Below are 21,773 nucleotides of genomic sequence, written 5' to 3'. Positions count from 1 at the left end.
TTATAATCATCATCATCATCATCTTATGTTATAGTTTAAATACCTTTTATGTTTGTTTTTGGAGAGTCTTGAGAAAAACCAGTTAGCATCTTGTAAATAATAGGCTTCTAAAAGTAACTCCTTTTTGATGTTTAATAATTCTTTAATATTAAATCTTTTAATTCTTAAAATAGTGTATATTGTACTTGAATTTGAATACTCAAATTCAAAAATATATCTGAATCTCAAATTGAAGATGTTTAGAGTTTACCAAAATTAATACTTTTTACTTTTTCATTTATATTTTCACATGAAACCTATACAGAAATTGCTTTATTTTCCTAGTTGTTTTTACATCCAAACACCTTATCTTTGTATAAATCTTGAAGACACGTTTTGCTTTCCTTTTAACATTCTATACTTATAATGTGATAGGCTTCTCAATACTTGTTTTCTTTTGCTCTTCTATTTTCAAGGATTCTTTCTCTCTCTCTTTTTCTTTCTTTCTTGAAATGAAAACTCAGTCCTGAAAAATGGTAACCATAAAAAGGAATGTAAAAAGTAAGATGATTTTTAGTATTTATTGCATGTTTATTTAGGTATGCATGTTATATCCTTGAAATACTATTGTTTAAGGATTTAACCTCACAGAGGATGAGAGATTATCTCATATTTATGTTTATAGTTAAAGTTTAGGTGCTTAATAAGCAGGCTGTTGTTATAAGGTTATATTATATACTCTTATGACTGGGAAAACCTCCCTCCTGTTCCATTCCACTCCTAAACACATGGGTTGCACAGCTGCTGTATAGTTGTACACTGTCCCATGTGTATTAAGCAAACACAGCCTGCAAAAGGGTTGCATTTTGGAGCATGGTGGTAACATGGCTGGTTGGAGACCACAGAAGTATAGCTGCCAGAGTTCTTCCATCTGGCAGCAGTGCTGCTCGGCAGCTCCACACAGGGCATAAATATATTTTTGCTGAGCACTTTTCCTATTGCAACAGCCACGAATGCCTAGGCAGCGATGTGGATGGCTGGCAAGATGGTCAAAGGGACTAACAGAAAGGTGTTTAATTGGAGCCACTCTACTGTTTAAGGTGAAAGAACATTCAATAAAGTACGAAGAAACACATTTGAACTCTTACTATACATGCAGGAAGCTTGACAAATAGTCTTTTAACTTTTACGAAGACCTTTAAATTAAAGAATTGTGAAATTGTAGTAAAGCATAATTACTTTAAAAAATTAGCCTTTGTATGCATGGCAGAAGGTGACACAGAAATATAATTTTTGATTTTAAGAGAAAATGATTGTGATTGTCTTCATTTGATGAAAGTTTATGTCTGCTTTCATTAAAAATTCCCAGAACATTGAACATAAGTCAACATTCCATGGAGAAGGAGGTATTATGCAACTTGCATGTGTGCATATCTGCATATCGGAGCACAAAATATTGACATGATAATTGCAGTCAAGCCTGAGTGAACAGTGGCCTGTGGGAATTCAGCTGGTGTTGTACCAACTGGATGGCTGCTCAGGACACAGTTTGAAATGCAAGGTGCAAGTTAGCACTTTATTCAGCACAGGCAGGCATCATTTAAAAATCCTTGGGGGCAACCCTGGTGATGTGCAGATGTTAAAACAGTCTGTTCTGAAGTGCTGATATTTTTGAACACTGTAAGAGAGTTCTCAATTCTGGGTAAAAAATATTTACACAATTATTAAAGACATATAATGCACAATCTTTTCCAATTCTTTTATGGATTTTTTAGATAATAAATGTTGAGTATATGCAGAAGTAACTGGACATGCGGTTAAAAAAAAGGAACAGGAAAATCAGGAACTAAATAGAGTCATTTAATTTCTAACTATAAAATAGAAAAGATTTTGAGTTTCAACTTTGTGTACTTAGAAATGATGTTAAATGAATAAGGATATCTGAAACAATGGTATATTATTTAGTCATGTATCAAATCTAAACTGTTATGTTCTATTATTGCTTCTTTGTTTAAAGAGTTCATCAGTACTCCATAATTTTACTAATTCAGATTCAGATGTTGTAGCCTAATTCTGTTCTTTGTTCTAGTTTGGAGCTACCTGATTGAATGGGGAAAAAAAGAATAATTTTTCATGTCTCAGGCTGACTCTTCTAGCACAGGTTTTGGCTTTCACCTGTAGTTTAAATATATATTTTATATTGAAAAACAAAATACAGTAGTTAGACATTCTGGATTATGTAATAAAAATTAAGTTGTGATCTTAAGACAAAATAGATGTTTCAAGTATACTTGAACCTTTAAAATATTTTATATCAGAGGTTTTATGTGTATTAAGATCTGTTGACTTAGTAATGTGTTTTCATTCAGAATATTAAGATTTTTTTCTATAGCTGTTTTTACTGTGGAATAAATGTTTGAAAAATATTTGTGTTAAGTTTTCAAGTTTTTCTCTTTTTTGAGTTTTCTTACTATATTATTCATAGAAGCCATTCTAGTAATTTATTATACATACTCAAAATAGGAAAATAGTTATAAAACAGTTTGTGGATAAAAGAATAAATAATTTGTAATGGTATAATTCTCATTTCCCTAAACTTCCATTTTTGTAAGTGTTACTGTTTTAGAATCCTAACGCATAGTAGAAATTGAGAATGCATTTAAATGGAAAGCCCTTAATAAGAATAAAATGTACATTTTAATAGATTCTGTTCTTAAATGAAAGAAAATGTTAGTATAATGTTTATTTTGTGCATTAGTGTTATCTATTAATTAAGAATAATCAACGTCAGTGAGTTTTGCTTTTTTATTTTCTTTGTTTTCTAATTTAGACCAATATCATTGCCTCATTTATGGTTAAATGTTTCTTTTAGACTCTAATATTTCATTTTTGACATCTCATTAAAAATGGGCTCAAACCCAGAAAGTATGATCCTGTCATATTGTATAATATATGGCATGGTCTATAATACAATAAAATTTTGTTTCTTAATGATTTAGAATAATTTCTCAGATTTTTGAGCCTAGAAAAATGGCAAAAAGTTAGCATGGTAATTCATGTGACTAAGTACAGCAATGTTAAATGCTTAAATGGGTGGTACTCTTGGGAAAAGTGATTGGAGCTTTAAACTTGTACAAATTTGACAGCCTCTCTTCACTTCATTTTTCATCCTAAAGAAGTCTGCAGATATTCTTAGCTCACATCATTATTGCACATCAGTGGTTCTAATTAGCTAAACAGGAGTTTGTCTCAGTCATTGATCATCATCAACTTCTTGACAGTGTCTTTATTTTTAGGAACCTTTTTTTAATGTCTTGTAAATACATAGACTGTACATTAATTGAATTGACCAGATAGGTTGGTGATTTTTAAACTCAAAGCAATTTTTTTCATTGTGTTATTCCAAGTAAAAAATAGCGTATTCATATTGTAACATTGTTTTCTCTTGGGAGCATTTTCCTGTTAAGAAAATATTAGATATCCCATACCACCAGGAGGAGCTGCTGAACAAATCTCTATATAGATTTTGAATTGTGATATTTTTTTCAACTTCAAAACTATAACATAGTAGTGAATTTTGGAATTTTTTTTTTTTTTTTTTTTTTTTTTTTTAATGGCTGTACTGGGTCTTCGTTTCTGTGCGAGGGCTTTCTCTAGCTGTGGCAAGCGGGGGCCACTCTTCATCGCGGTGCGCGGGCCTCTCACTATCGCGGCCTCTCTTGTTGCGGAGCACAGGCTCCAGACGCGCAGGCTCAGTAGTTGTGGCTCACGGGCCCAGTTGCTCCGTGGCATGTGGGATCCTCCCAGACCAGGGCTCGAACCCGTGTCCCCTGCATTGGCAGGCGGATTCTCAACCACTGCGCCACCAGGGAAGCCCTGGAATTTTTTGTTATAAAATATATCATTGAGGTATATTTTTGAAGTTTATATTTTATATGAAGATTCATATTTCATTTATGACCTATACTTTCAGTATTATATTATTCACCTTAATCTATTGAGAAATGTGTCAGTTATTGTTATTTCAGTGACTCTCAGACTTCAGTGTGTATCAGAATTTTTTGAGGCTTTGTGTCTTAGTCAGTTCGGGCTGCTATAACAGAATACCATAGACTGGGTGGCTTAAACAACAGACATTTATTTCTCATAGTTCTGGAGGCTAGGAAGTCCTATATCCAGTTGCCTGCCAACTCCATTCCTTGTGAGAGCTCTCTTGTAGACAGCTGCCTTCTTGAAGTATCCTCACATGATGGAGAGAGAGATCATCTTTCTCTCTAATCTCTCCGTCACTAATCCTATTCATGAGGGCCTTACCCTCATGACCTTCCAAAGGCCCTACCTCCAGATACCCTCACATTGGGGATTAAGGCTTCAACATATGGGTATGAAACTTTCAGTCCATAGCACCTTATTGTTAAGCACAGATTGCTGGGCTGTACCCTCGGAGTTTCTACCTTCAGGGTGGGAGGAAGATGGTGCATTTCTAACAAGTTCCTAGGTGATGCTGATGCTATTTCTTTGGTGACCCACACTGAGTAGCACTGGGTTAGAATGTGAGTGAGTTTTGTACATACTTGCGTCATAGGAGATAATTGCTCTGGTACCAAGCTAATTTGGAAGCTGTAATAATGCTTTTGTTTGGGGTTTGTGGCCTATAGTCTAATTTTATCCTTATCTCATTTAAAAGGACCACCAGAATTTATTTTGACAAAAGTTGGTATTTTTTAGGCTTGTTACAAAAGAGTGGATTAGAAAGACATTATCCTTGTAAATTAAACTAATTCCTGGGAAGTTAAAAATAGATTCATAGTATATTCAGGAAGGAATTTACAGAGGAAGTTTCTGACTGGAATTAATATCTTGGCTGTCTCAACCTGGGTCTTTGCCCTTGGCTAAACCCAATCATGCCCTGCCCTTTGGGATTTGAAGTTATTTTTCTCCTGATCCATATACAGTTGACCCTTGAGCAACCAGGGGTTAATCCCTGTATAATTTATAGTTGGCCTCCATATTCTTGGTATCTCTGCATCCACAGATTCAACCAACCATGGGCCCTATAGTACTGTAGAGATTACTATTGACAAACATCCACATATAAGTGGATATGCAGTTCAAACTTGCCTTGTTCATGGGTCAACTGTACCTTAAATGGATGTAGTATTCTTTTTCAATAGTTATGATTTTATAATGGTAAATTAAAACTTCAAGTGATATTTTGAAATTGTACGTTAGTGACAAGTGATAAAAATATGTATTTTTAATATATAAAATAGTTTTATAGATCAGTAAAAATAGTAAGATATAAAATAGTAGATACATTGACAGGCAATGGCAAATTAGGGGGGAAAAGGCATTTCAATTTCTGAGAGTATGTTTAGTTTCACTGTTAATAAAAGAAACACAAATAAAAAGAAAGCCTGGTTGAAGACAGTGGATTGTGATTATGCATTAAATGTGCTGATAATGCTTGGTAAAGAGGAAATAAAATAATAAAGCAGGATAAAGTGCAAATAGTAAAAATAGTAGTCATAACATGTTTGTCAAATTTCAAACGTTGTTTATTCCAACTCTAGATTACTGTGTGCCTACATCCAGAGGGCTGACCATGGCTAGAGAAAAACTTTGAACCATGATGACTGGTCTTATGTAAATTTACGACCATTAACCTCAGTGCTTAATACTGCCTGGTAGTCGTCCTGTTTTGTTTTGTTTTGGTTTTTGGTTTTCTGGCTCACTTACTATCCCAGTATCCTAGAAGATTATTTTATGCTTACTCACTTGTCAACTTCTTTTTTTAATCTTTAAAAAAATTTTTTTTTGGCCACGCCACATGGCTAATGGGATTTTAGTTCCCCAACTAAGGATTGAACTCGCGGCCTCAGCAGTGAGAGTGCCGAGTCCTAACCATCGGACCACCAGGGAATTCCCAACTTCTAACACTTTGTTTCTCATTCTCATTCTCAGCTCGTAGCTGTTATAAATTTGTTAAATTAATACTTGTTAAGTAGAGCACAGGGTCGTGGATGGTGAGCCATGGTTCAACAACAGACCAGAAGAGAAATTGAAATAGAAAAATTTATTACTCAAAGGTCCTGGAGGAAGTACTTGGCATGCTTCAAGGAACAACACGGGGAGATCAAGGCAGAGTGCAGACAGAGAAGGACAGACCTGGGGCACATGCCTTTATTAAAGTTAATGGGTGGAGTACTTTCAGGTAAGCCCCACAGGGGGTCTTACTAAGGGGCACATAAGGGAAAGGCGTTGGAAGGCAGGGGAGACTACTGATCAAAGGCTATTGGGGAAGTCATATCAGGGACTTAAATTTACTTGTGACTCTGCAAGCTGCTGTCTCTAGGGCATGCGCTTGCATGAGGGACTAAAGTCAGTTTAAGTTTGCTGTTCTTTGAGTTATGCTCTTGCCTCAGTGCTTTGCACTTGTTACAGGTCCCATGGCTTGGAAAACTCTTCCGTGAGAGCTCCATGTCTCTCACTTCCTTCCTTTAAGTCTCTACCCAAATACCACATTTAAGGACAGTTATTTGTTAATTATTCAGTAGCAACATGCAACCTTCCTTTTACTCCCCAGTTCTCTAAAGCTAGGCATCTCTTTCTCTGTTACCCTAGTTCACTGTCCTTATTATACTTATAGCCAATTAACATATTATGTATTCACTTATATATCATTTATTTTCAATATCCATAAACTAGAATGTTAATTCCATGAAGGCAACCATTTGGTCTATTTTGTTCACTGCAGTATCCCTGGTCCCTAAGAGAGTGCCTGTCATATAATGAGTGCTCAGTAAATTCTGATGGAATGTAGATATGGATTTGGGAGGTGATATTTATTTTGTTAGGTACTCTTTTAGTCTGAGAACTCTATTTCTGTAACATTCTCAGCAATTATCTCCTAAAAATATTGCTTTATCTTTCATCCCACTATTATCTGCTTCTAAAACTCTTTAGGCATATGTTGGAGTATCCCAATTAAAACCTACATGTCTTAACTGTGGTTTCATATTTTTCATCTCATTGTTTTTCTATGCAGTATTCTGGATAAATCCCTCATTACTATCCTCCTTTTCACTAATTCTCTTTTTGCGTCTATTTTGAGCTTAGCCCATTTAATTGTTTTTTGATTCATTGATCATAATTTTTATTTTCAAGGTTTTTTTTTTTTTTAAATGAAGTTCTATTTTTAAAAAATTTATTTATTTTATTTTTGGCTGCGTTGGGTCTTCGTTGTTGCGGGCTTTCTCTGGTTGTGGCCAGCTGGGGCTACTCTTCATTGTGGTGCACGGGCTTCTCATTGTGGTGGCTTCTCTTGTTGCGGAGCATGGGCTCTAGGCACGTGGGCTTCAGTAGTTGTGGCACGCAGGCTCAGTAGTTGTGGCTTGCGGGCTCTAGAGCACAGGCTCAGTAGTTGTGGTGCACGAGCTTAGTTGCTCTGCAGCATGTGGGATGTTCCCGGACCAGGACTCGAACCTGTGTCCCCTGCATTGGCAGGCGGATTCTTAACCACTGAGCCACCAGGGAAGTCCTGTATTTTCAAGGTTTCTAATAGATTGTTTAGATCTACTTGTTTTTGTTTTATTTCTTGTTTTTGTTTATAATTTAGTCATTCTTTTATGTCTTTAAAGATACTTATTTTAAAATCTTTTTCAGAGTGTTCTAACGTTTTCATTTTGTCTAGAACGATTGCTTCACATTATTGCATTAGTGTGTGCATGTGTTGTGTTTGTGTGTAGAGCATGTTTTTTCTTAATGTGTTTTGGATTTTTTGTCTGTGGTCACATCTTGTGTGGGAGGGTTGCTGTTATGGTTCTCATCCTCTTCTTTCCCCACTACTCCTCCTTTCCTAATGCTTTTTTCTCTAGAAATTTTGTTCTTGTCACTAAATTGTCACCCTCACCGCAACCCCCCATCCTGAAATAGGTTTTATATTGGTAGTTTGGGGCTCTTAGCCAACAGTACAACAGAGGATTTACTATACTTAGTACATGAGCTGTGGGGTGCTTTGGCTCAGCCTGTGATTGGATGCTGTATCTCTAAACTTTTGCCTTTATAGACTTTCATGTAAGCCTTAATTCCAGGCAAGGATGGGCAGAAGTTTTTTCAGCCTTCTTTCAGGTGATGGGAGTTCCACCCCAGTCTCTGATTTAAAACAATGGGCCTGGCTATGCTTCTACTTATTGAGCAGGACATGTTTATTCTCTGTAGTCTCCAGGAGCCAGCCTCCTTTCCACCTTAGCCTGCATCTGGATCTGGACAGCAGACAGCAGCTTCATCCCCATTCATAGCATTGTATTTCTGTTTAGTTTGTGATCCTCAGATGTGACTGTGTCTCCTTAATTTTTTTCCTTTGTGTTTTTCTATTAATACTATAATTTAGAGAATATAGAAGAGCCTCAAAGTGTGAACTTACTATGCTAACTTATTGGAAGTCTAATTTAAAAATTTTTAATGTATTATTATGCCATCTGCATCTATCTCCTTTAACTAGTGGTGTGCTTTTTTTGTTTTTCGTTTTTTTAATTGAAATATACTTGACATATAATATTATATTAGTTTCAGGTGGACTACATAGTGATTTAACATTTATATACATTATGGGATGATCATGATAAGTCTAGTAATCAACTGTCCCCATGCAAAGTTATTACACTCTTATTTACCCTATTCCTTATCCTGTATGTTGCATCCCTGTGGTTTATTTATTTCATAACTGGAGGTTTGTACCTCTAAATCCAATTCACCTATTTCCCTTCCCTCCTTCTCTGGCACTACCCATTTGTTCTCTGTATCTATGAGCCTTCTTCTGTCTTGTTCTGTTTGTGGTTTTTTTTTTTCTTCTGTTTTTCAGATGTCGCAGATAAGTGAATTTATACAGTATTTGTCTTTCTCTCTCTGACTTATTTCATTTAGCATAATTCCTCCTAGATCCATTCATGTTGTTGCAAATGGCAAGGTTTCATTTTATTATACCTAAGAAATATGCCATTGTGTATATATACCACATCTTTATCCATTCGTCTACTAATGGGCACTTAGGAGGCTTCCATACCTTGGCTATTGCAAATAATGCTACAATGATCATTAGTACGCTTATATCTTTTTGAACTAGTGTTTTTGTTTTCTTTGGGTAAATACCCAGAAGTGAAATTGCTGGATCATTATGGCAGTTCTATTTTAAACTTTTTAAATTTTTTGAGGAACCTCCATACTATTTTTCATAGTGGCTGCACCACTTTACATCCCCACCAACAGTGCACATCCTCACCAATACTTGCTATTAGTTGTCTTTTTGATGATTGCCATTCTGACAGGTGTGAGGTGGTACGTCATTGTGGTTTTAATTTGCATTTCCCTTATGATTAGCGATGTTGAGCATCTTTTCATGTGTCTGTTAGCCATCTATATATCTTCTTTCGAAAAATGTCTATTCAGGTCATCTGCCTATTTTTTATTTTAATTTTATTTTTTTTGGTGTTGAGTTGTATGAATTCTTGGTATATTTTGGATATTAACCCCTTATCATCAAATATACTGTCTGTAAATATCTTCTCCTATTTAGTATGCTTCCTTTTTGTTTTGTTGATTGTTTCCTTCATTGTGCAAAAGTGTTTGAGTTTGATGTAGTCCCATTTTTTTTTTTTTTTTTCCGAGCCGGATGGCATTTTTTTTTTTTTTTTTTTATTTATTTATTTATTTATTTATTTATGGCTGTGCTGGGTCTTCGTTTCTGTGCGAGGACTTTCTCTAGTTGCGGTAAGTGGGGGCCACTCTTCATCGCGGTGCGCGGGCCTCTCATTATCGCGGCCTCTCCTGTTGCGGAGCACAGGCTCCAGACGCGCAGGCTCAGCAATTGTGGCTCACGGGCCTAGTTGCTCTGCGGCATGTGGGATCTTCCCGGACCAGGGCTCGAACCCGTGTCCCCTGCATTGGCAGGCAGATTCTCAACCACTGCACCACCAGGGAAGCCCCCCATTTTTTTATTTTGCTTTTTGTTTGCCTTGCCTGAGGAGGCAGATCCAAAAAAATACGCTGTGACTGATGTCAGAGAACATAGTGCCTAGGTTTTCTTCTAGCAGTTTTATGGTTTCAGGTCTTTTATTTAAGTCTTTAATCCATTTTGAGATTTTTTTTTATGGTGTGATAAAGTGATCCAGTTAGATTTTTTTTTTTTTTGCATGTAGCTGTCCAGTTTTTCCAATACTGAAGTTTTCCAATATTGAAGAGGTTGACTTTTCCCCCATTGCATATTCTTACCTCCTTTGTTATAGATTAATTGACCATATAAGCGTGGGTTTATTTTTGGGCTCTATTCTGTTCCATTGGTCTATGTGTCTGTTTTTGTGCCAGTACCATACTGTTTTGATTACTGTAGCTTTGTATTATGGTTTGAAATCAGAGAGTGTGATACCTTCAGCTTTGTTCTTCTTTCTCTAGATTGCTGTGGCTATTCAGGGTTGTTTTGTGTTTCCATACAAATTGTAGAATTATTTGTTCTAGTTCTGTGAAAAGTGCCATTGGTATTTTGATACGTATTACATTGAATTGTAGATTGCCTTGGGTAGTATGGTCATTTTAACAACATTGATTCTTCCAATCTAAGAACATGGTATATCTTTTCATCTATTTGGGTTACCTTAAATTTCTTTCATCAGTGTCTTATAGTTTTCATAGTATGAGTCTTCTACCTCTTTGGTTAGATTTATTCCTAGGTATTTTATTCTTTTTGATGCAATTGTAAATGGGATTTTTCTTAATTTCCCTTTCTGATAGTTACTTGTTAGTGTATAGAAATACAACTGATTTCTGTATGTTGATTTTGTATCCTGTAACTTTATTGAATTCATTTATTAGTTCTAACAGTGTTTTTTTTGTAGCTTCTTTAGGATTTTCTATAGTATCATGTCATCTGCAAACAGTGGCAGTTTTACTTTTTCCTTTCCAATTTGGATTTGTTTTATTTATTTATTTTTCTAGTCTGATTGCTGTGGCTAGGACTTCTAATACGATTTTGAATAAAGTGCTGAGAGTAGGCATCCTTGTCTTGTTCCTGATCTTAGAGGAAATGCTTTCAACTCTTTACCTTTGAGTATTATGTTGGCTGTGGGTTTGTCATATATGGCCTTTACTATGTTGAGGTAAGTTCCCTCTATTTCCACATTCTGGAGAGTTTTTATTGTAAATAGGTGTTGAATTTTGTCAAAAGCTTTTTCTGCATCTACTGAGATGATCATATGATTTTTATTCTTCAGTTTGTTAAGGTGGTGTATCACATTGATTTGTGGGTATTGAACCATCCTTGCATCCCTGGGATAAATCCCACTTGATCATGGTGTATGATCCTTTTAATGTATTGTTGAATTTGGTTTGCTAATATTTTGTTGAGGATTTTCAACAAAAAATCCTGTAATTTTCTTTTTTTGTCTTTGTCTGGTTTTGGTATCAGGGTGATCCTGGTCTTGTGGAATGAGTTTGGAAGCATTCCTCCCTCTGCAGTTTTTTGGAATAGTTTGAGAAGCCTATGTGTTAATTCTGCTTTAAATATTTGGTAGAATCCACCTGTAAAGCTGCCTGGGTGTGGACTTTTGTTTGTGGGGAGTTTTTTGATTACTGATTGAATTCCATTACTGTTAATTGGTCTGTTTATGTTTTCTCTTTCTTCCTGATTCAGTCTTAGGAGTTTGTATATTTCTGGGAATTTGTCTACTTCTTTTAGGTTGTCCATTTTATTGGCATATAATTGTCCACAGTAACCTTTATGATCCTTTGTATTTTTATGGTGCTGGTCTTAACTTCTCCTTTCCCATTTCTGATTTTATTTATTTGGGCCATTTCTCTTTTTTTCTTTTTTTTTTTTTTAATAAATTTTATTTATTTATGTATATATATATGTATGTATGTATGTATATGTATTGGCTGCGTTGGGTCTTCCTTGCTGTGCGTGGGCTCTCTCCAGTTGTGGCGAGCGGGGGCCACTCCCCGTCGTGGTGCGCAGGCCTCCCACCGCGGCGGCCTCCCCTGTTGCGGAGCACATGCTTCAGGCGCACAGGCTTCAGCAGTCGTGGCTCGTGGGCTCTAGAGCGCAGGCTCAGTAGTTGCTCCGCGGCATGTGGGATCCTCCCAGACCAGGGCTCGAACCCGTGTCTCCTGCATTGGCAGGCGGATTCCCAACCACTGCGCCATCAGGGAAGCCCTCTTTTTTTCTTAATGAGTCAGTTTTGGATACAATGTTCTGTATATATTGATTAATTACATCTGGTCTAACGTGTCATTTAAGGCCAGTGTTTCTTTATTGATTTCTGTCTGTATGATCTGTCCATTGATATTAGTGCTGTGTTAAAATCCCCTACTGTTATTGTATTACTGTCAATTTCTCCCTTTATGTTTCTTAATATTTTCTTTATGTATTTAGGTGCTCTTATGCTTAGTGTATGTATATTTACAATTATTATATCTTCTTGTTGGGTTGATCCCTTGATCATTATGTAATGTCCTTCCTTGTCTCTTGTTACAGTCTTTAAAGTCTATTTTGTCTAAGTATTGCTGCCCCAGCTTTGTTTTTGTTTTCATTTGAATGGAATTCCTTTCTCCATCCCCTCACTTTTAGTCTGTGTGTATCTACATCTGAAGTGAGTCTTGTAGGCAGCATAGTTATAGAACTTATTTTGTGTCCATTCAACCACTCTTTGTCTTTTGATTGGAGCATTTAGTCCATTTACATTTAAAGTAATTATTTAATAGCTATTTATTTATTACCATTTTGTTAATTGTTTGGAGATTGTTTTTGTAGGTTTTTTTTGTTCATTCTCTTCTTGTTCTTTTGTTTGCTCTCTTCCCTTATGATTTGATGACTATCTTTAATGTTATGTTTGGGTTCCTTTCTCTTTTTTGTTTGTGTATTTGATATAGGTTTTTGATTTGTGTTTACCATGAGGTTCATATATAACAACCCATATATATGTGATTAATTTAAGTTGATGATCTCTTTAAGTTCAATACAGTCTAACAACCCTACATTTTTACTCCACCCATCCCCACATTTAATGTTTTTGATGTCATGTTTTACTTCTTTTTGTATTTTGTATCCTTTACATATTATAATAATTACTTAGTATGGATATGGATGATTTTACTATTTATGTCTTTTAACCTTCCTACTAGCTTTATCAGTGACTGATGTACTACCTTTACTGTATGTTTATCTTTACCAGTGAGATTTTTCTTTCATAATTTTCATATTTCTAGTTGTGGCCTTTTTTTCTGCTTATGGAAGTTCCTTTAACTTTTCTTGAAAAGCCATTTTAGTGGTGCTGAACTCTTTCAGCTTTTGCTTGTCTGTAAAACTCTATCTTTCCTTCAAATCAGAATGATAGCCTTGCCAGGTAGAGTATTCTTGGTTGTAGACTTTTTCCTTTCATCACTTCAAATATATTGTGTAACTCCCTTCTGGCCTGCAGAGTTTCTGCTGAAAAGTCAGCTGATAGCCTTATGTTAGTTCCCGTGTACTTAACAGGTTGCTTTTCTCTTGCTGCTTGTAAGAGTCTTTTATTTTAATTTTTGCCATTTTAATTATGATGTGTCTTGGTGTGAACCTCTTTGGGTTCATCTCTTTGGGAAGTCTCTATGATTCCTGGCCTTGGATGTCTGTTTCATTCCCCAGGTTAAGGAATTTTTCTGGTATTATTTCTTCAAATAAGTTCCCTGCTACTTTATCTCTCTCTTCTCCTCTGCCACCCCTATATGCAAACGTCAGTATGCTTGATGTTGTTCTAAAGGTCTCTTAAACTATTTTCCTTTTTAAAAATTCTTTTTTTCTTTTCTGCTTGGGAGAATTCTACTGCTCTGTCTTCCAGGTGCTGATCCTTTACTCTGTATCATCTAATCTACTGTTGATTCCTTCTACTGTATCTTTTGTTTCAGTTATTGTATTTTTCAGCTCTTGTTTGGTTTTTCTTTATATTTTTAAACTCCTTTTGGAATTTCCACTGTGTTCATCCAGTTTTCTCCCCAGTTCATTGAACCTCTTTTTGATCATTACTGAATTCTTTTTCAGGTAGATTGTTTATCTCTACTTTGTTTAGTTCTTTCTTTTACTGAGGTTTTGTGTTATTTATTTGTTTGGAACATATTTCTCTGTCTCCTCATTTTGCCCTATTCTCTATGTTTATTTCTGTATGTTAGGTCAGTCAGTTACATTTCCCAATTTGGAGAAGTAGCCTTATGTAGGAGACACTCCATGGGGTCCAGTAGCACACTCCCCTCTCATCACCAGAGCTATGAGCTCTAGGGTTTCTCCTTATGTTGGCAGCATGTATCCTTCTGTTGTGGTGGGGCCAACTACTGTGGATATGTTGTTAGGCAGAGCTGGCCCCTGGCCCAACTGGCTGTGAGGCTGTGCCTCATGCAGTGGCTGTAGGCCTGCTGGAGAAAAAGGTAGGTTTTCTGTGTCATTGGCTGTATGCCCAGGGGAGCCTGGGGCTGGGTCCTTGCATAGCTGTCTGTGCAGCCTGGGGTGATTTACAGCTGGTGCTAGCCCACAGGTGGGTGCCAAGTCCCCTGGTGCTAGTAGGGTAGGGGGAGGATTCCAAAATGGTACTTGCCAGTGCTGGTGTTATTGCAGTAGAACAAGTCCCCAGAAATGGCTGCCACCAGCATCTCTGTCCCCCAGGGGGTCCCAGTTGCCTCTTGCTTCTCCAGGAGGCTCTCCAAGACCAGCAAGTGGATCTGATCCGGACTCTTTTCATACCGCTGCCTCTGCACTGGAACTTGGACTATGTGAGATTTTGTGCATGCTTTTTAAAGGCGGAATCTCTGTTTCCTATAGCTTCCAGCTCTCCTGAACATGAACCCCACTGGTTTTCAAAGCCAGATGTTCTGTGGTCTTATCTTCTTAGTGTAGGATATCCGGGCTGGAGAGCTTGACATGGCACTCAGATCCCTTGCTCTTTGGAGAAGACCTCTAAAATTGTGATTATCCTCCCAGTTGGGGGCCACCAATCCTGGAGTGTGGATCCTGACTATATTGTGTCTCTACCCTCCCTAACCATCTTATTGTGGTTTCTTCATGTCTTTATTTGTGGAGTATCTTTTCTGCTAGTCTTCAGTTTACTCTCATAGATAGTTGCTTCATAAGTAGTTGTAATTTTCATGTTGTCCAGGGAGGGAGGTGAGTTCAGGGTCTTCCTACTCTGCCACCTTGGTCACCAGCAGTGGAATGCTTTTATGATTGGTGTCTCTTAATTCTAATATCCCCTGTGCCTTCTAAACTCCTTTGCTTCATCTCTTTCTTAAGTAAGGGTTCTTTCTTTCTTCTTACCTGTATACTTAGTGATTCATGAGTGATTTAGGTACAGATTTCTATTTATTTTACCTATTTTTAAAGTTTAAAAAAAATATAACTGAGCACCCAATACAGTTCTCCCCGATTTATTTACTTATTGGCCACACCCCACGGCAGGTGGGATGTTAGTTACCCGACCAGGGATTGAACCTGTGCGCACTGCATTGGAAGTGCGGAGTCTTAACCACTGGACTGCCAGGGAAGTCCCCCCCATTTATTTAATGTTGGTTATTAGTAAGTTTTCTGTCTTTTGAGGCTTTTACTTAAAAAATGATAACTATTTATTTATTTATTTATTAATTATTATTTTATAATTTTATTTATTTATTGCTGCATTGGGTCTTCCTTGCTGCGTGCAGGCTTCCTCTAGTTGTGACGAGTGGGGGCCACTCTTGGTTGGGGTGCGCTGAATTCTCAATGCGGTGGCCTCTCATCGCGGAGCATGGGCTCTAGGCATGCGGGCTTCGGTAGCTGTGGCACGTGGGCTCAGCAGCTGTGGCTCGAGGGCTCCAGAGTGCAGGCCCAGCAGCCGTGGCGCACGGGCCCAGTTGCTCCGTGGCATGTGGGAGCCTCCTGGGCCAGGGCTCAAACCCGTGTCCCCTGCATTCGCAGGCGGACTCTCAACCACTGCGCCACGAGGGAAGTCCCTGGTAACTGTTTTATTCTTAACATAATTGCATATATAAAGCGTTTACGTTAACAAGAGCATATTAACATATTCAGTAATTATTTTAAATTTATGATATAGTGGCTGTTGTAATCAAGATTAAATGTGTTTTAATATGTTTTGTAATGCATCTAAATATAGAAACTAAACTTTTTTTTAGTATGAACTTGTCTTAGTTGTCAGCAGTTGTAAGTTGTTGTCGCTTGCCATATGGTTTCTGATTAATTCTGAAAGGGCTGTCAACTTCTGATAATTTAATTTTCTATATTTTAATGTTAAACTCATTATCAGGATGTGAAAATTTAAAGAATTGGCTACCAGTTATGACTAATAAACTTTCAATATATATATTTTTTGTTTCTAGAGAAAAACAGAAATCTGAAGCAAAAGACAGAAAAGTTTTAGAAATTCTGCAAGTCAAGGATGCTAAAATACAAGAATTGGAACAGGTTGGTGTTACAACAGAAAATACTAAATTTATAATATTTGTTCCAGGTAGTAAGTCTTTACAAATATTTAAAAATTTTTTTGCAATAATGTTCATAAAGAATATCAGGGTCATTGTGTCAAACTATTACTATAGTCAGATTACTATAGTACTTTAGTCAGTTATTCTTTGTTTTCTGAATTAATAGACTATGTTATTTATACAATAAAACTCTTAAGATGATATTGTAATTTTATAGTAGTAACTATCAATCAATCACTTTTTGTTGAAATCTGCTTTTTTTTTTTTAACAATTATCATTCACTTCTGAAACTTAGAAATTTTAAAACGGTTTAATTTGTAGAAAAGATTTAACAACTGGGATGATTCTATTTGATCTTTTGAAAACTTGCATTTGCAAATTATGCAAGTCTATAATTGTAATTATACAATTACATATAACTATATATTTTAAATTTTATTATACTCAGTATATTATCACTACAAAAATCCATGTGGTCATTGCTTCCAGGAATAATCTTCAAGGTATTAACATCTTAAAAATAAAGGTGAAAGAAATTTAAGAATGGCCTATATTGTGATATAATATTTAAATTCATTTTATACCCAGTAGCTCTTTATAGGCTAAATTATCTGTATTTTCTAGATTAAATGAAGGTTCTTTCTGGCACCTATGCTCTTCCAACTTCTTACTCTATTTTCCTTCCTAGCCAATTAAACAATCATGAGAACTTTCATCTAAAGTTGGTTATTGTTATTAAGTTGTTTTATTAAAGGACTAAAAATGGAAGTTAATGTAGATAAGAGATTAAATAATTTTTTCATTCTCTACATCCATATAAACTTGTTCAAATTTGAATATAGATTCCTATATGACATATAAATTTGAAATTTATACCTTTTCTAGCATTGTATTTTCCTTATGAAAATGTCATAATTGGTGCTATAATGATAAAAGTTTAAAAATAACTTTTTGGTTTATTTTGGGAAAAAGCAGTTGTATTTGCCACTCGAATATCAAACAATATCCAAATGAATTTTAAGATAGATAAGTATTGCCATATGCCTTGTATATTAATTAGGCTAGTCTAAGCTGCCTAATAGATACAACGTTAAGACTTGGAAGTGGCAAACATAATTTGTACCAGCATTTCATTGAGAAAAACCAGTCATGGCCACTGCAAGATTCAGGGGATTTGGGAAAATGTAGATCCAGGCTGAGCAATCTCTTCCTCAGTCACAAGTCTGTTCTGTGGGGGAGAATGGATTTTGGCACTCTTTTTGATATCCTTTGGCATTAAGTTTGCAATACTTTAGGGAATGCTCAGTTTACCAGGTCTAGATAATAATAGCGTAACATTTTAAAAAATGTTGACTTTCTTAAATGACAATATATTTTTCCTTTGTCTTTGCTGCTTTTTCTGCTTCCTTTTCCTTGGGTAGATATTATTTCATTATTTACTTCTTGAGTAGAATCGTTTAGCTCATAAAATATTAAATGCCCATGAGAGATGTTATTTGTTTTTTAGGCACCTAATTTGTTTTCTAGGGCCTTTAATTTCTTAGCCTAAACCATGTGTACTTTTGTGCAATAATGGTTGTCACTTTCTACAGGGTATATTTTCAGTTTAATTCAACAAATTGCTGTATTAAATGTAGACATTATCTTGTGATGGTACTGTGGAAAATTCAGAGTGAAATTTCTTGCCTTTAATGATTTCTAAGTCTCTATGAGCAGTCGGGTGGGGATAAAAGTGAGGTGCAAGTAACCATATTTTGCTACATTAGATTAAGGTTCTGTGAGGGTGGGGACCCTTGTATACCCAATATCTAATATTTACCATATTGCCTGATTTATAATAGATGCTCTTTGAATATTTTAAAATGTGTGACTTAAATTGAATAAAACCAATGTATTTTAAGTGCCATGAGAGAATCACAAGCAGAATGCTATAAAGATTCGAAGGAAGGAGAGATTAAATTCTGTGGAGAGGTCTTAAGGTATTCAAATGGTTTTAATCGGTAGAGATTATAGGAGGATTTGCCCATGGTGAACATCAGGCAAAATTCTTGAAGGTGGGAGTGTAGAGTATGTTTGGGTGATACTGAAATTTATAGTTTGTTTCATAGATAATATGTAGCTGTGTAGGCTGAGATAAGACGAATGTTATATTGGACCTGTATTAAGGAAAGGCCTTGATTGCTTGAATGAAGTAGTTGGACTTACAGGCCAAAGGAATCTATCTAAGCTTTTCATTCACTTAAATTAATTAATCTGTAATCTCTGAAAATAAAACTGATAATCCAGTATACAATTAGAAAAAGAAAAGCAGAAAGTAGAATGATCTGTAAGGAGATTATTTCATAGTATAAGAGTAATGACATGAACCTGAACTACTAGTTTTGCAAGAATTAAAGATATATAAATTAGAACCATAAGGAACTGACAGTAATTTGAAAGTGACTCTTAGGTTTTCAGCCTGGAGAATCCAGGAGAGCAGTGGCATTGTTGTCAGAAAGAGGGTTAATATAAAGAGGTACAACTTACTGTGAGGATGACTTCTGAGCTTCTTTTAGACAATTTGTGTTTTAGTTATTGGTGGGAATTCCATTTAGAGATTTTTAAGCAAACCATTGAAAGCATGGATCCAATCCTTGGGAAGGCGTTTTCTCCTTGATATATAGATATTTAATGTTATAGTTAGAGGGAAGACTTTAAACAGAATTCTAAGAACTAGATATTTGCTGATATTATTAATGTGTGAGAGGAAGAACAAGTTTCAGTTAAAGAGATGAAGACTGTTCAGAGAAGTAGAGAGAGAGAAGTATAATATCATATGTCATGAATTGAGAGAGGAGAGTTTCAAGAAGCAAAAGGTGGTTAATGTAAAATGTTACAAAATTCATGGGGTTTGTGAAAAAATATTAAATTCAGCAATCATGAAGTTTTTAGTGATTTTAGAAAGCAACACAAGTGGAATGGTATATGACATTCTAAGAGATCACTGAATTCTTAGAAAGTAATGGAAACAAATGAGGAAGTTTAACAGTGCAGAGAAAGAAATTTTTGCATTTAAAAAATGTTAGGCAAAATATTTGAAAGTAGTGGAGAAGGAATTAAAATACACAATACAAAAGACTTAATTGAGTTAACAGAATTCTAGTTGAAGGTGGAGACCATGAGATCAAGAAGATAACAAGATTTAATACATTTATTCTAATTTTTTCATCTTTTTAGTCATTCAGATTATATCTTAATTTTCTTCTTAAACTATTATCTTTCCTCCAGCATTCTTTCAGTTAAATTTGTTATATATTTGTTCATCCTTTAACATTGCATATTTAGATGAATCTCTTGTATATACTACTTGGTTGAACTTTGTGTCTTGACTCAATATATACGTCTTTACCTTTTTAGAGGTAAGTTTATTCCATCTGCGTAAGATCTGATATACTTATTTGATCTTTGTTCTCTGATTGACCTTATGCTTTCTGCTTTAGTATTTTCTTTGTCTTTTTAAAGTTTGCCACATATCTGTCTTCTCTTCATTTGTGTGTGTGTATGTGTGTGTATATGTGCATGCACTCTTATGTTGATAATTTGTAAGGTTTAGGGTCTGTATCAGTTCGTCTAGTGATTAAATTTATTATTTTATATATAATATTTAACACTATACTTTTTTTAAAAATTATTTATTTATTTATTTATGGCTGCGTTGGATCTTCGTTTCTATGCAAGGGCTTTCTCTAATTGCGGCAAGCGGGGGCCACTCTTCATCGCGGTGCGCGGGCCTCTCACCATCGTGGCCTCTCTTGTTGCGGAGCGCAGGCTCAGCAATTGTGGCTCACGGGCCCAGTTGCTCCGCGGCATGTGGGATCTTCCCAGACCAGGGCTCGAACCCGTGTCCCCTGCATTGGCAGGCAGATTCTCAACCACTGCGCAACCAGGGAAGCCCAACACCATACTTTTTAAAATTGAAGTATAGTTGATTTACAATCTTATGTTAGCTTCAGGTATATAGCAAAGTGATTCAGTTATATATATGTGTGTATACATATATGTATATATATTCTTTTTCAGATTATTTTCCACTGTAGGTTATTACAAGATATTGAATATAGTTCCCTGTTCTATACAGCAGGTCTTTGTTGTTTATCTTCTTTATATATAGTGGTGTGTAGCTGTTAATCCCAAACTCCTAATTTATCCATCCCTCCCTTTTCCCTTTGGTAACAATGTTTGCTTTCTATGTCTGTGAGTCTGTTTCTGTGTTGTAAATAAGTTCATTTGTGTCATTCTTTTGGATTCTACATATAAGTGATATCATGTGATATTTGTCTTTGAACATTATACATCTTGATGCTAACATATTCTAAAAAGTATAGATAGTATCTCTCAACTGCATACTGTAAAAAAAAATGAGAAAATTAGCATATTTTTACTTATTCATCCTTTCTCCTGCATTTTAAAGTGAACTTAAAGAGAGTAATTGGAGGACTTAATTTCCTGTTCTTAGCATTGTTGGTTGTATTTTTTTATACTGTCAAGATTTCCAGTGTTTATGTTTCATAACCATTTTCTCTATTATTTTCTATTATAAATTCTATAGGAAAATATCTTGAGGTACATTAGTTTTTCTCCTGCTGTATAACAAATTAAAGCCTTAAAAGAATGTACACATTTATTAAATTGCTGTGGGTCAGGAGTCTGGGCATAGTTTAGGTGGGTCCTCTGCTCATTATCTCAATTGTAATTGAGGTTTCGATTGGGTTATGTTTTCATCTGGAGGCTTAATTTGGGAAGAATCTCCTTCTAAGCTTATTCAGGTCATTGGCAGAATCCAAGTCCTTGCAATTTTAAGACTGAAGTCCTAAACAGGAACAAAGTCTGTAATAGGATTCTCCAGAGAAACAGAACTAATTGTGTGTGTGTGTGTGTGTGTGTAGAGATAGATAGATAAAGATATGAGACAGAGACAGAGACAGAGAGAGATTGAGAAGTTGATTTTAAGGCACTGTTTCATGTTTTGATAGTTGTGGGCTGGCAAATCTAAATTCTGCATAACAAACTGGAGACCCAGGGAAGAGTTGATATTGCAACTGAATCCAAAAGCATTCTGGAGGCAGAATTCCTTCCTCCTCAGAGGCTTAGTTCTTTTTTTTAAGTTCTTAAATTGGTTGTATGAGACCCATTCACATTATGGAGGCGTTATCTGCTTTACTCAAAGTCTACTGATTTAAATGTTAATCACATCTACAAAACACTTTCACAGCAACATCTAGACTGGTGTTTGATTAAAAACTGGTTATCATGGGTACAGTGGTTT

General features: G+C 35.7%; 1 protein-coding gene across 5 annotated transcripts in view; it reads left to right on the top strand.

Annotated features, from left to right (window-relative positions):
- The window catches only part of CNTLN (centlein), a 341,438-nt gene that overhangs the window by 67,921 nt on the left and 251,744 nt on the right, over positions 1-21,773 (top strand). For all 5 annotated transcript variants that reach the window (XM_007176785.2, XM_057548126.1, XM_057548127.1 and 2 more), the window contains exon 3: positions 16,363-16,447. In XM_007176785.2, coding sequence (XP_007176847.2) covers positions 16,363-16,447 — 85 coding nt within the window. The remainder of the gene's footprint in view (positions 1-16,362; positions 16,448-21,773) is intronic.

Source organism: Balaenoptera acutorostrata, chromosome 6, assembly GCF_949987535.1.
Source record: "Balaenoptera acutorostrata chromosome 6, mBalAcu1.1, whole genome shotgun sequence".
Taxonomy (NCBI): Eukaryota; Metazoa; Chordata; class Mammalia; order Artiodactyla; family Balaenopteridae; genus Balaenoptera; species Balaenoptera acutorostrata.
This window is presented reverse-complemented; position numbering and strand designations above follow the sequence as displayed.